The 13,404-nt window shown below is 47.6% G+C and overlaps 2 protein-coding genes and 1 pseudogene across 3 annotated transcripts; all 3 read left to right on the forward strand.

Moving 5' to 3' along the window:
* The first annotated feature begins 477 nt into the window (after nucleotides 1-477).
* On the forward strand, nucleotides 478-5,329 carry LOC119353203 (pentatricopeptide repeat-containing protein At1g13040, mitochondrial-like). Of its 2 annotated transcripts, XM_037619796.1 has the most exons (3): nucleotides 478-3,058; nucleotides 3,541-3,650; nucleotides 4,179-5,329. In XM_037619796.1, exon 1 carries the CDS (start codon nucleotides 875-877, stop codon nucleotides 2,855-2,857), a length of 1,983 nt encoding a protein of 660 aa, XP_037475693.1. In that variant the 5' UTR covers nucleotides 478-874; the 3' UTR covers nucleotides 2,858-3,058; nucleotides 3,541-3,650; nucleotides 4,179-5,329. The 2 variants fall into 2 exon arrangements, with proteins under 2 accessions (XP_037475693.1, XP_037475694.1); XM_037619797.1 differs by lacking the exons at nucleotides 3,541-3,650; nucleotides 4,179-5,329 and having other exon boundaries at nucleotides 478-2,530; nucleotides 2,644-2,691.
* Nucleotides 5,330-5,931: 602 nt separating this feature from the next.
* On the forward strand, nucleotides 5,932-8,510 carry LOC119357585 (annotated as a pseudogene).
* Nucleotides 8,511-11,072: 2,562 nt separating this feature from the next.
* Nucleotides 11,073-12,657, forward strand: LOC119353205 (galactinol synthase 2-like). Its single transcript, XM_037619798.1, has 3 exons — nucleotides 11,073-11,483; nucleotides 11,589-12,050; nucleotides 12,140-12,657. The coding sequence occupies exons 1-3, from the start codon at nucleotides 11,178-11,180 to the stop codon at nucleotides 12,341-12,343; spliced, it is 972 nt and encodes a 323-aa protein (XP_037475695.1). The 5' UTR covers nucleotides 11,073-11,177; the 3' UTR covers nucleotides 12,344-12,657.
* Nucleotides 12,658-13,404: the final 747 nt, after the last annotated feature.

Consider the following 13,404-nt stretch of genomic DNA (forward strand, 5'->3'; position numbering starts at 1 on the left):
CATGAGAGCTAGTTTTAAAAATCTTGACACAAAAAATCTAATGGTGAAAATGATTCGAGATTTGGACGCACGGTTTAAGAGATAAAATGTTTGGAATAAACGAATCTACAAAAAAAGGAAAAGCTCGCAGGTTGCAACAAGTGGTGCACGTGCGACACATTTCGCAACCTGGGAGAGGTGGGATGACCTAGTACTTCTTAATTAGTGATTTCGGCCGATTCTGCTGAACTCTTTCAAAAAAAGCTATCTCTCTAAAAAGGAAACTCAAAAGATAAGTGCCACACACGTGACACTTATCAGGGCCCAAAAGAAAATCCACTGAACCAAACAGGCCGATTGTGTTCATTGGATCCGCGCGACCGTACCTACTGCAGATGGGCCGATAAACAAACAAAATAGTTGGGCCGTGCACCACAGGTCAGTACATCGACTGGGCTATGATCCAACGAATGGACAGGTCAATCGACCGCCCTTTCTCTCCTCCTCCCCTCTAGACTCGAGTGAGGCACTGCCTCGCCGCCGCCGCCGCGCCGTCTTCCCGGCGGCCACCCACCGCTTACCATTTACCGCCGCTCCCCTGCTCTCCGCATCTCCCCCCGCCCCCACCCCCACCCCCTTCCACAGCATCTCCCATCCCTCCCTACCAATCAGCAGCTGGGCATCTAATCCAGCTCGAGGCTGCCGGCGCCGAGCCAGCGCTCACGGCGGCGCATCCTCACTGGCTCGGCACCCCGCGTTCCTTCTCGGTGCGCGGGTTCGCTACGCATCCACCCCGGCACCGCGGTGGCGCCGCATCCGGCGTCCTTTCATCCGCGTCGCCTCCGGCCAGTGGCGCACCAGGTGTTCGACATCGTTCCCCTGAGGGAGTTCTGTTATGTTCTTGGCCAGACGACCGTCTGGGTTGTCTAATATCAGCAGGATCTGCATCCTCCACACCGTTTCTTGGATACTTTCATCGAGGCGGGCACGATTCAGCAGCGACAGCGATGACGCTGCCCGCAATTCTCTCGGCCGGCTGTCAGATCTTTTCCGGCCAGTCCGGATGGACATCAGCCGTGTCATCTTGCGGGCACTTGAATCCGGTATGTGTCCGGAGTCGGTGGAGCTGGAGAGGCTCGACGTCGAGCTGGATCCTTTTGTTGTCAACTTGGTGGTCCGGGGCTTGTCGGACTCGGAGACAGCGGTGCGGTTTTACTGGTGGGCGGAGTCCCGTCCAGGATTCGATCATAGCCAGTTCGCAATAGCGTACATTGTGAGCTTGCTGTTTGTAGATGGAAATTTTGCTCTGTTGTCGGAGTTCCTGGGGACAGTGAGGAGCCAAGGGGTGGCACTTCATCGATCGTTATATCGGATCCTTTTGTCCGGCTATGTCCGAGCTGGCAAGTTTGATTCGGTCATAGAGACATTTGATGAGATGGTCATGTCAGGTTGCCGTGAGTTTGGTATCGATTACAATAGGTACATAGGTGTTCTAATTAAGAACTGTTGCTTTGATTTGGTGGAGAAGTATTATGGCATGGCGCTCTCTAAAGGTTTTTGTCTGACTCCATTCACTTACTCAAGGTGGATCTCTGCATTGTGTCAATCAAATAGGATTGAGCTTGTAGAGGAGCTTCTGGCTGATATGGATAGATTTGGCTGTTCTCCAGATATTTGGGCTTGTAATATATACATTGATTATTTGTGTAAACAGAACAGATTACATGATGCACTGCAGATGGTAGAGAAGATGCGGGGGAAAGGAACCAGCCCAGATGTTGTGACTTATACAACAGTTGTTGGCTGCTTATGTAACAATAAGAGGCTCTCAGAAGCAGTTGGACTTTGGGAAGAAATGGTGAAGATGGGCCTTAAACCAGATGTTGTTGCCTGTGGTGCACTGATCTTTGGGCTGTGCAAGAATAGCAAGGTTGAAGAGGCTTTTGAACTGGCATCAAGGATGTTAAGTCTGAACATAGAACTGAGTGTCTCAATATACAACGCCCTAATAAGTGGCTTCTGGAGAGCTGGGAGCATTGATAAAGCCTATACCATCATATCATTCATGCGGGCAAACGGATGTGAGCCAGATGTTGTTACATATAATATCCTCTTGAATCATTACTGCACTATAGGTATGATAGAGAAAGCTGAAAAATTGATAACAAAGATGGAAACAAGCGGTGTAAATCCTGACCGATACAGCTATAATCAGTTGTTGAAAGGGCTCTGCAAAACTCATCAACTGGACAAGGCATTTGCTTTTGTTTCTGATCATATGGAAGTTGGTGGGTTCTGTGATATTGTATCCTGTAACATATTGATTGATGCATTTTGCAAGGCCAAAAAGGTAAAATCTGCACTGGACCTGTTCAAGGAAATGGATTATAAGGGAATGCAAGCTGACGCTGTGACATATGGGACTCTGATCAATGGTCTTTTCAGTATAGGATACTATAATCTAGCTGAAGAACTTTTTGAGCAGATGCTGAAGGCTCAGATTGACCCTAATGTTAATCTGTACAATATTATGCTTCATAACCTGTGCAAGGTTGGTGATCTCAAACGTGCTCAGAAAATATTCTTGCATATGATTCAGAAGGAAATCTTACCTGACACTGTTACTTATAATACACTCATATATTGGCTTGGAAAAAATTCAAGAGCAATGGAAGCTCTTGATCTCTTCAAGGATATGAGGACAAAGGGAGTAGAACCAGATAGCTTGACATTCAAGTATTTGATCAACGGCCTCCTGGACGAGGGAAGATCTACACTAGCTTATGAGGTATGGGAATATATGATGGAAAATGGTATCATTCTCGACAGAGAAGTTTCCGAAAGGTTGATAAGTGTGCTGAAATTTGAGAACAAGTAGCAGCCAAGTTCTTGGAGAGGTTTAGCCACTCGAAGCTGTCCTGCCTCTGCCACCTCCGCGCACCTACCTTAAGAGCGTCAGTAGTTGATTCTAAGAGCATCACTTTGCAGTTACATACAACATGGATGCCCTCCTCCCTTTATGCATAGCTGGACCAGACGTCCAGACCATGGCAGACACATGAAAGTAGCAATGGACAAGGTAATCCTCCTTTTGACCTTCTGATTTATGGGCATTGTGCTAGCCTTTGAGATGTACTCCCTCCGTTCCAAATTACTCGTCATGGTTTTAGTTCAAAACGGTGGGAGTACACAACAGACATTTACTCCCTCCGTTTCAAAATAAGTGTTGTGGTTTTAGTACAAATTTGAACTATAATCACAACACTTAATTTGGAACGGAGGGAGTAATTGTGAAGCAAAGGCAATCCTGTTGAACAAGTGGACAGTCTAAGATCTTTTTAGAGCTGGAGAGCCAATATAATCCTTGTTATAATAGCTAAGGATCTTTTCAGATTCTAGCTGAAGACATACACCTGATAAACATTGCCAAAAGCAATGTAAGGTAGTGATGACTTTATAACTTCTTGTTTGATTTAAGTTGGTTCATGCCTAATTTTTTCGGATCTCTCGTACATGCATATTTGTTTAATACACTGTATAACACTTCTCTAAAAATCACAGGTGTGGTCTCCAATGCTTCTACAACAAGTTTAATGTTGGTCCTGAGTTCTGAACTTTCTTATGAGAAAGTCTGCAAGGCTGCTGCCTTCAGCATACAATATAATCCTGAGGTGCATATGACTTCTGGCACTGCTTTTCATTCGACTTCAATTGTATACAGCAAAAGAGAACTTTTCCACCATAAAACCATCAAGTTGTAACTCTGATCTAAATACCTCATCACTATATAACAAAACAAACTACTTCTATCAATACCTAGATTTTCTGTTGTGGAAGTTGCAACATCAGGTGCATCACATATGTTATTAGCAGCTAGGTTTAGAAGAATATAAGTCTGAAGCTTTAAAACATGGATCAGGTGCATCACATATGTGCTATATATAACTCCTATGCTATAGTTTGAATCCACACTCCAGTGTTTCATGATCATTGTAGTTTAGCTACTTGAAGCTGCACTTAACATCACGATGCCAACTGCATAGACAGTACTTCTGCATTGCATGTGACTGCTGTTGATTTGTCCCTATTTTTGCCGCCTGTACCAAAATGAACTAACATCTTGCATTTCCATGTTCTTAGTCCAGTCGCCTGTTTTTCCTTCCATATCCTTTTGTTCTGAATGCAGGCTATGATTGCAGGGCAGGAACAAGAGCTTGTTTCTGACTTTCCATGATACAAACTTCTCTGCACGTGAACAGGCTATATTCAGTTCTGTAGGCAGTTGCAATGATTTCATCTATATCCCTAAGGGCTCCTGGGTCTGAATAGTGAATACTTCAAGAGTGAAGAGTGTGGCAATGAAGTGTCTTGAGAAAATAGTCTTATATCCTCCGATGACAGGTTGGTACCTTTGGGGCATTCAGCAGAGTTGCTTACCGTGGTACATATAACACGGTGGCAGTACTAGAGGAAGGGCCTGGGAAGAGGATTGGAAACTAGATTTGCCGGTCGAAAGTCTATCATTCCTGTGGTCATTTTGTCATAGCAGTTGCCTATTCCATCACATTAGATGTGTGGTATGCAACATGTTTTTCGAAGATGGGGCCATTTGTTTTTCATGTGCAAACGACGTTGGAGAGCTGTCCAACTGGAGCCGATTCAGGAGGAACTTGCTGAGTGCTCGTTGCTGATGGTGGTCGTGATACAGATCCTTCAGCTACCGAGTGAGCAAATGATGCGTAGTTGTGTACTTTCCTCTGCTGCTGATGGGCTGCAAGAAATAAAATGAATCATGCGGAACCCTAGTGTCAGTCGATGAGTTTTTGTACACGATGGGCTAGCATATTTCTGAGTGGAAAGAGTGCTGCTGTCCAGACACCAGCACCTGCAGGCCACATCATGATCATATGGCGCTTTCTCGAGGAACCCAGGACAGACAGTTGGGGTTGAGTCAAAAGGCAAGAGGAGCTAAGCATCACTTAGGTGACAAAGGTGCAAGCCTTCTGGCCTCTCATGTTGCGGAGCTTTCAAAACTGTTGAGATCCTGGAACCAGATGATGCCAGATGTTTGAAGGTTTCTCAAGCTGTGCTTGTCTTCGTCTTCGGCACTGAAACAATGTAGAATTCAAAATCAGATTTTGTCCCCCTGTGGAGATTGAGGATTTTGCCTCCTTTTCTTTTTTATTTCTCAGTTTTGATACTGGAATAGACCTGCAGTAGCTGCTGACACGGAGAGTTTTGTGGTAGGGTTGACAGCCAATCGATGTTGTATCTGTTGTACAGTATCATCCCATAAACATACAAATGAATCAAATCAGTCAGGGTTTTCCTCATCAATCTTAAATATCTACTATGTGTGTCATCCTTAATATTTTTTTGTTGATTTTCCAATGATCATGTATCTTTGCCTGCTTTTTAATCATTTTTTTAGGATTTATGGATCATTAGTCGGATAAACTATTTTGGTAGAGCTGTCTTATTGCTAATCTCTGCAAACATGCAGCATAATTGTCAGAATCATTCTCCTCCTGCATTATGCAAATATATTTGCACCTTCTTTTTCATTCTGAATTTATCTGTACATGTTACACAGTTATCTCCTTCTGTTCTAAAATGAGAAGGAATTTCTTTTTATCACGTTGTTGAGAATCCAGGCTAGTTCGTTCTGACATTATCACGAGCTTGCCATTCTGGGTTCAACTGTGGCTTCAGCTTTGCAGAGGCCGTAAATGTCGGACAATGCTAGAGATCAGAGATCAGCGGCGCAAGACATAATATCACATGACAAGTTATCACCTGCAACTTCACAAGCAGCTCACAGACAGATCTGGATGAACCTTCACAACTGCAAGAGTGGGCAGAAGGAATATATATAGTTGGGTACCTGTGGAAAAAATGGAATGCTCACAAGTGCAATTAAGGTGGCAATCTATTTGTATGCATCAGAAGAATATGGACTTCAGTAAAGGCAGAGAATTATCTGGATCAGTTACTGATGTCAACATCGTTTGCAGCCTTGATGTCTGCGAGGACCTTGACAAGCCAGTGCCCGGGGGGATATCTGAAGTGTCGAATAAATGTGTTGATCTGAACGTAGAAGGTCCATCAAGTAGTCCTAGAATAAAAGAAGAGCTAGGATGCAGTTCTAGCACATCAGATGCAGCATGTTAATTTATTGAGCTCTACATGCAGTGCTCTAGGAAAAAACTTAGCAAGGACAAGATGGTCTTGGACTGCGAGTCCCTGGGGACAAGTGACGCAGCTAGTGCGAATTCCCGGTGCACACAACCCTTGAGCCATTCATCTGAGTTTCCATGTCCTTCTCGGATACTAAGAAACTGTTTGGTGTTGGCTGAACATAGTGGGGCCAAGGCTTTGCGTGCCCAGGTTAGGCAACTAGCTGAACCTTCTTCAAGCCAATCTGATGAAGCCTCCAGCTAGCAAAATCAAGCATCAGGCCGAGCCACTTGACTATGGAAGAGTAATATGTGGTGAAAATTGGTGCAGTCATCAAGCTATCTTCCCAAAAGGTACACACACTGAATGGTGTAGTGAGTATTTTCCATGGCCTGTAAAAGTGTTAAAATTAAGAGAAAGTGATATGTTTTCAGTTTAGAGGTCGAGTGACATTCCACGGCACACCAGATCAAACAAAAATATGCTGCTACATCTCACAAGTTGTTGATGCTGGACTTCTCGGACCATTGTTTAGGCTATTTGTAATTCTAAATCCCTCTCCTATTGTCAGTCTTTTGACCCCATTTGCTTTATTGGGGGTCACATGTCCCAGATCAATCACAGGTGGCTGTGGTCTGTGGAGGAGCTTCCTGCGGTTTCTCTTGCTCACGTTTACAATTGCAAAGTTGGGATGATGCGAGAGAAGCAACATAGAGCTGGAAAATCTGGCGTTGTTGCTTTATTATTCAGTAACTCTCGGCTGTCGGTGCAAGTTTCTGAATGTGAGCGGCAGGCGTGTATGTCTAGACAGGCCAGGCCTGTCTGTCAGGGAGGCTGGGCCGATGCTGGATGCACAACCTGGAGTGCATTCTGCTGCTGTCACTGCAGCATACGTGAGCAGCCTCGTTGTCTTCGTCTCCGGCATTGAACAATGTAGAATTCAAAATCAAATTTTGTCCCCGGCGGAGGTTGAGGATTTTGCCTCTCTTTTTTCTTCTCAGTTTTGATACTGGAATAGACCTGTAGTAGCTGCTGACAAGGAGGGTTTTGTGGTAGTGTTGACAGCCAAATGATGTTGTGTCTGTTGTACAGCATCATCTCATAAACATACAAATGAATCAAATCAGTCAGGGTTTTCTCCCTGAATCTTAATTTCTATTGTGTTGTTTCATGTTCCTTAATATTTTTTTTGTCAATTTTCCAATGCTCATGTATCTTTGACTGCTTTTTTATCATAATTTTTCAGGATTTATAGTTAGATTAGTTGTCAGATTTCCTATTAGAGCTGTCTTATTGCTAATTTCCGCAAACATGCAGCATAATCGTCAACATGAGGAATCATTATCGCCCTTCATTATGCAAATATATTTGCACTTTCATCCATTTTCATTCTGAGTTTCTCTGTACGGGTCACACAGTTTGTCCCCTTCTGTTCTAAAATCATAAGGAGTTCCTGTTTACTGTGTTGTTCAGAATTCAGGCGAGTTTGTTCGGACATTACCATGAGCTTACCATTCTGGGTTCATCTGTGGCTTCAACTTTGCAGATGCTGTAAATGTCGCTACCCTGGACTGGCTGCCCATGGACAATGTGCTGTTGAGCTTACAGAGATCAGCCGTCCAAGACATCAATATCACATGACAAGTTATTGCTCACAACTGCAGAAGCAGCTCTCAGACATGGACGAACCTTCACAACTGCAAGAGTGGTCAGAAGGAACATATATGGCTGGATACCTGTGGAAAAAATGGAGTGCTCACAAGTGCAATTAAGGTACTTCATTCAGGCCTGTATTATTTGTTAGTTCTCTCAAAGAACTTAACTATTACTTATACTCTTGGCTCCAATGTTTTAGACAAGAATTAGAATGGTCGGTGCAGCACGGGAGGTGAATGCTATTTCGCAATGTATAAGAAGATGGATCAAGATTATGATTCACCATTCAGTGGATCGCGAATGCTTTTCATGCTTTTATGATCTTCATTTATCTGCTGTCAGTTGCCAATGCTCGCCAAACCATTTATCTGCTGAATGCTCTTGTTGCAGCTCTAGAGGGAGAACCAGCTGCAGTCTAGCAGTGGAGACAGTACGATGTAGTCTTTGCCAATCTATTTCTATGCAGCAGAAGAAGATGGACTTCATTCAGTAGAAGCACAGAATTATCTGGATCAGTTATCGATGCCGACATCGATTGCGGCTTTGATGCCTGGCAGGAGCCCAGGACCTTGACAAGCCAGCGCCCAGCGGGATATCCGAAGTGCAGAATATGTGTTGATCTGAAAGGTCTATCAACTAGTCCTAGAACAGAAGAAGAGCCAGTATGCAGTCCTAGCGCATCAAATGCAGCATGTTAATTTCTCAAGCCCTACTGCTACATGCGATGCTTCAAGAACACCAACAGGGTCTAGCCTAGCTTCCAAAATTAGCAGGAGTATTGACATTGAATACAGGGTGGCCACGGCTTCTCCTGCCCCTGCTAGTCAGCTGGCGAAAGCTTCTTCAAGCCAATCTGATGAAGTCTCCAGCCAGCAAAATCAAGCATCGGGCTGAGCCACCTGACTACAGAAGAGTAATTTCTGCCGCAGAAACTGGTGCAGGCAGCCATCAAGCCATTCTCCCCAGAGGTACACACACTAAAATAGTGTAATACTGCAATGAATATATTTTTTGCATGGCACGTAGAAACGACTAAAAATTAAGAGAAAATGACATCGTTGCAGGATTTAGGAGTGAGAGACATTTCGCGGTGCACCAGACCCAAGAATATGCTGCTGCATTTCAGAAGCTGTTGTTGCTGGGCTTATCAGACCGATGTTTAGGGGTATCTGTAATTTCAAGTACCTCCTGTTTTCCCCATTAGCTTTGTTACGGGTCACATGACAGCTTTCTTCCCAGGTCAATCGCAGATGGCTGCTGTCTGTGGAGGAGCTCCCCGAGGTTTCTCTCGCTCACGCTTCACCAACGCAAAGTTGGGATATGTGGAGCTGGAAAATCTGGCCTTCCTGGGTTATCATTCAGTATACTCTGTGCACTCTCGACCGTCGTTGCAAGTTTCTGTATAAGCATCAGAAATTCAGAATGTGAGCAGCGGGCCTGTATGTCTGTGTAGACGGGCCAGGCCTGTCAGTCCTCAGGGGGAGGAAAGATGGGCTGGGCCGGGCCGGTACTGGACGCGCGAATTGAACCACAGCATGCTGCTGCGGAGGGTACGCGCGCGGTCTGGCTCGTCTCCAAATGGCCGATCAGTATGAATACCACCTCCACCTCCATGATTCTCCAAAAAAAAAAAAAAACCTCTACCTCCATGGATAGGGCGGCACACGCGCAAGGGCCGCGCCGGCCACGCCCAAGATTTATCTATACCCATAGGCGACCGGCGACGAGAGAGCTGTCAGCTGCCCCTGCAAAGGAACCAACGAACAAACCAGACGAGCTCAGCCCAGCCTGCCTACCTGCTACTGCTAAACCATCTTCGTTTCCAAGTGCCAAACACGTGGTGGACTGCGCTTTCGCCGTCCAAATCTCGCTCGCCGGACACCCGCCATTTTCCCTCTCTTTCATTCACTGATGACGACGAAAAAACCGCTCGGCCGATCGCAACTCGACGGAGGGCGACGTGGCGTCGACGGGAGAAAACAAACACGTCTCTTTGCTTGCTGCCGCGTCGGCCTCTTCGCGGTGTGGTTGCACTTGCTAGTAATTAATTAACCGGTCGCACACACCACGTACGTTATCCGGGGAACAGTGCCGACGCCAACTGCCGCACCGGCCATGAGCTGACCAGTACGTTACCTACTACTCCCTCCGTTTGATATTACTTGTCACAGAAATGAATGTATTTAGATGTATTTTAATTCTAGATACATCTATTTTTGAGACAAGCAATTCCGAACGGAGGGACTACTAGCTGCCAGTTGAGTGCGTCCAAAGGAGTTAGCTGGGATCTGGTCCGATTCTTCTTCCACGAAGGCAGGCGGGGCATGCCCAGCCCACGTACCCTCACCCTACATCGTTACACGTACGCACCAGTACCACCATACTGCACTACTTTACACTGGATAATAGTGTACGAGTTCCTCTGATCATGGTTACATTATCCTTTGTGAACTTATAACACACCATGTCATTGGCTCATTTGACCGCGCCATGTGCTGATTAAATTGTCTCGCCGTCCGTCGATGGCTCCATCCACATGGTTTCCTGTGCATGGACCATGCCTGAAGGCTAGCTCGACCGGCCAAGGTTACGTCCATCGCCCGGCTGTCGCGGAGAGCCGGAGACATTTTATTGCGATGGATGCCGGTTGATTTGACAGCACATGAAGGCGTGGGAAGAAATACGGGGTACATTTCACCGGACGCGCGCGTCTCCATCGCGAGGTCGGTTGGAAATTTCACCCCTCCTAAAACCGACGACATACCTCCCGCTCCAATTGGAATGGAATTTTGGAATGGGTCGGTGAACGTGATCCGGATTGGATATATACTAGTATAAACCGCTTGATTATCTGTTTCCCGTCTAGTGGTACATGGCATTTAATACAGTGCTAGCATATACCAAAGTCAAAATAGAATATGCCACCATCCGTTGACAAATCATAGACCATGGTAAAAAAAATGGACGGTGATTTAATATCACGCCCAAATCACTTCTTACCGTCTCTAATTAAGATCGTCAGTTACCATACAACATGCTTACATTATCTCAGATAAGAGATAGGGGGATCTTCGAAAAGTATCCACCCAAGAGTAAAAACGAAATGAAGGGGCGGTAAAGAAGACATAGCTAGGAAAGTCCTTCTCAGACATTCCAATATCCAGGCTCCCTTTTTTTACGCTTCCCATTTCGTGGCCTGATCTGCTCGACGCCTCGACCCACCCACGCCCCCATTGCCTATATAAACACCGGCCAGCTCCACCACCAAGCATCCATCGAACAAGCACGCACGAGTCCACAACACACATCAAACACATCCCATCCATCCTTTGATTTGAAGCAAGACAAGAGAGACCGAGCGAGCAATGGCGCCCATGCTCAAGCGGATCGCGGAGGACGAGCCCAAGAAGGCGGCGTACGTGACCTTCCTCGCCGGCTCCGGCGACTACTGGAAGGGCGTGGTGGGGCTGGCCAAGGGCCTCCGCGCCGTCAAGTCGGCCTACCCGCTCGTGGTGGCCGTGCTCCCCGACGTCCCCGAGGACCACCGCCAGAAGCTGCTCGCCCAGGGCTGCGTCGTCCGCGAGATCGTGCCCGTGTACCCGCCGGAGAGCCAGACGCAGTTCGCCATGGCATACTACGTCATCAACTACTCCAAGCTCCGCATCTGGGAGGTACGTACATCACCTACTTATTGCTAGCTTGATCCATCGTCTCTTCATTTTCATCCTTGGCTTGATGCTGACGACGATGAGGTCTGTGGTGTATGTACTATGCAGTTCGTGGAGTACGAGCGGATGGTGTACCTGGACGCCGACATCCAGGTGTACGACAACATCGACCACCTCTTCGACCTCGAGATGGGCCGCTTCTACGCCGTCAAGGACTGCTTCTGCGAGAAGACGTGGAGCCACACGCGGCAGTACGAGATGGGCTACTGCCAGCAGTGCCCGGACAGGGTGGTGTGGCCGGAGCGTGAGCTCGGCGTGCCCCCGCCGCCGCTCTACTTCAACGCCGGCATGTTCGTGCACGAGCCCAGCATGGCCACCGCCGAGGCCCTGATTCAGAAGCTCGTAGTCACCGACCCCACCCCGTTCGCCGAGCAGGACTTTCTGAACATGTTCTTCCGGGACGTGTACACGCCCATCCCGCCCGTCTACAACCTCGTGCTCGCCATGCTCTGGAGGCACCCCGAGAACGTCCAGCTCCACAAGGTCAAGGTCGTCCACTACTGCGCCGCGGTACGTCGTTGCTTCACATCTTTGTCATATAACACGATATTATGATTCTCATCTCGCTCGATGCTGATCGATGCTTCCATGGCATGCAGGGTTCGAAGCCGTGGAGGTACACCGGCGAGGAGGCCAACATGGACAGGGAGGACATCAAGATGCTGGTCAAGAAATGGTGGGCCATCTACGACGATGAGAGCCTCAACTACAAGCCTGCAGCCGACGAGGCCGCCGACCCGCTGCGTGCTGCCCTCGCCGAGGTCGTCGCCGTCAAGTCCTTCCCTGCGCCATCGGCTGCGTAGTCATCGCCTCTCAGTTAGGCGTATGTTCTAATAAATACGTAGGAATCCACAATCAGAGATTTCCTCAGTACGTAATATCGTCGTCGATTTAGTATCTGCACGTTTTGGTATTGTAGATCATCAATCGAACATATATATACAGTGTTCTTTTCTTGATTGAGGCACGGTTATCATAGTGTTTTTCGGTTTGTATAATGAAGGATTTTGTAAACACGTGCAAGCACGCGGTTGGTCCAACTACTATGTTTATAGATCGACCTGCTACGTATACTACACGTATGCATGGCCCAAACGTTTTGGAGATATTTTCCCAACTGATTCTGTGGTGTCACCTGTGATCGCCGTATCCCTTTGTATATTCATTGGATTCTCATTTCGCTGCTGCCTTGTTGGGTGGTGTTCCCCTTGCTGTCTACGTGAGTTGAGTTTGTCCTACTTTGCGACCAACACCAGCTAGTAGAAGTAGTAGTAGATGTTAGCTCAGTCGATCAAGATGAAGCGATGGAGACGAGGCGACCAACCAAAACGGGAGATGGTCCGTTTCTTTCGTTTGGACTTAGCGCGCGCGTGCATCGCTCTCGTCGACGGCGAGGCCTGGCCGGTAGCGAGGCGACGGCTGTCCGGCCTCCTTGTCGACGTGAAAGGCTCCGTCCGCCTCCCGTTTCGTCCTCGGCATGTCCAAATCGCCTCGGTGGCGCGTCCATATGCACGGCCGCGACAGCCGGCCAACTTCCGCGGGACCGACGTCGTCGTCGTCGCTCCTACAACGACGGGTTCCTCGTCTATTTCGTCAACACCGCGCTAGCTGCTCCTTCCCTGCGAGCCATGGCACGGGGAGGGCTGACCTGGGAAACGTAGCTAGCTTGCCACCGGACTAGGGCGAGATCGAGCTCCTCCGTACGGTGCGGCTCGCCGAGGCCGGCCGGCCCCGCGGTCAACTATGGATCGAGCCTGGATTTGATTTTGATCTGCGCGCGCGTGGTGGCTACCGGCCGGGCAGCGACCTGTGGAGCCACTGCCGGCGATCGGCGTGATCGGTCATCTCGGGATGCATGCACGGC

This window comes from Triticum dicoccoides, chromosome 2A (assembly GCF_002162155.2).
Source record: "Triticum dicoccoides isolate Atlit2015 ecotype Zavitan chromosome 2A, WEW_v2.0, whole genome shotgun sequence".
NCBI classification, from domain to species: Eukaryota; Viridiplantae; Streptophyta; class Magnoliopsida; order Poales; family Poaceae; genus Triticum; species Triticum dicoccoides.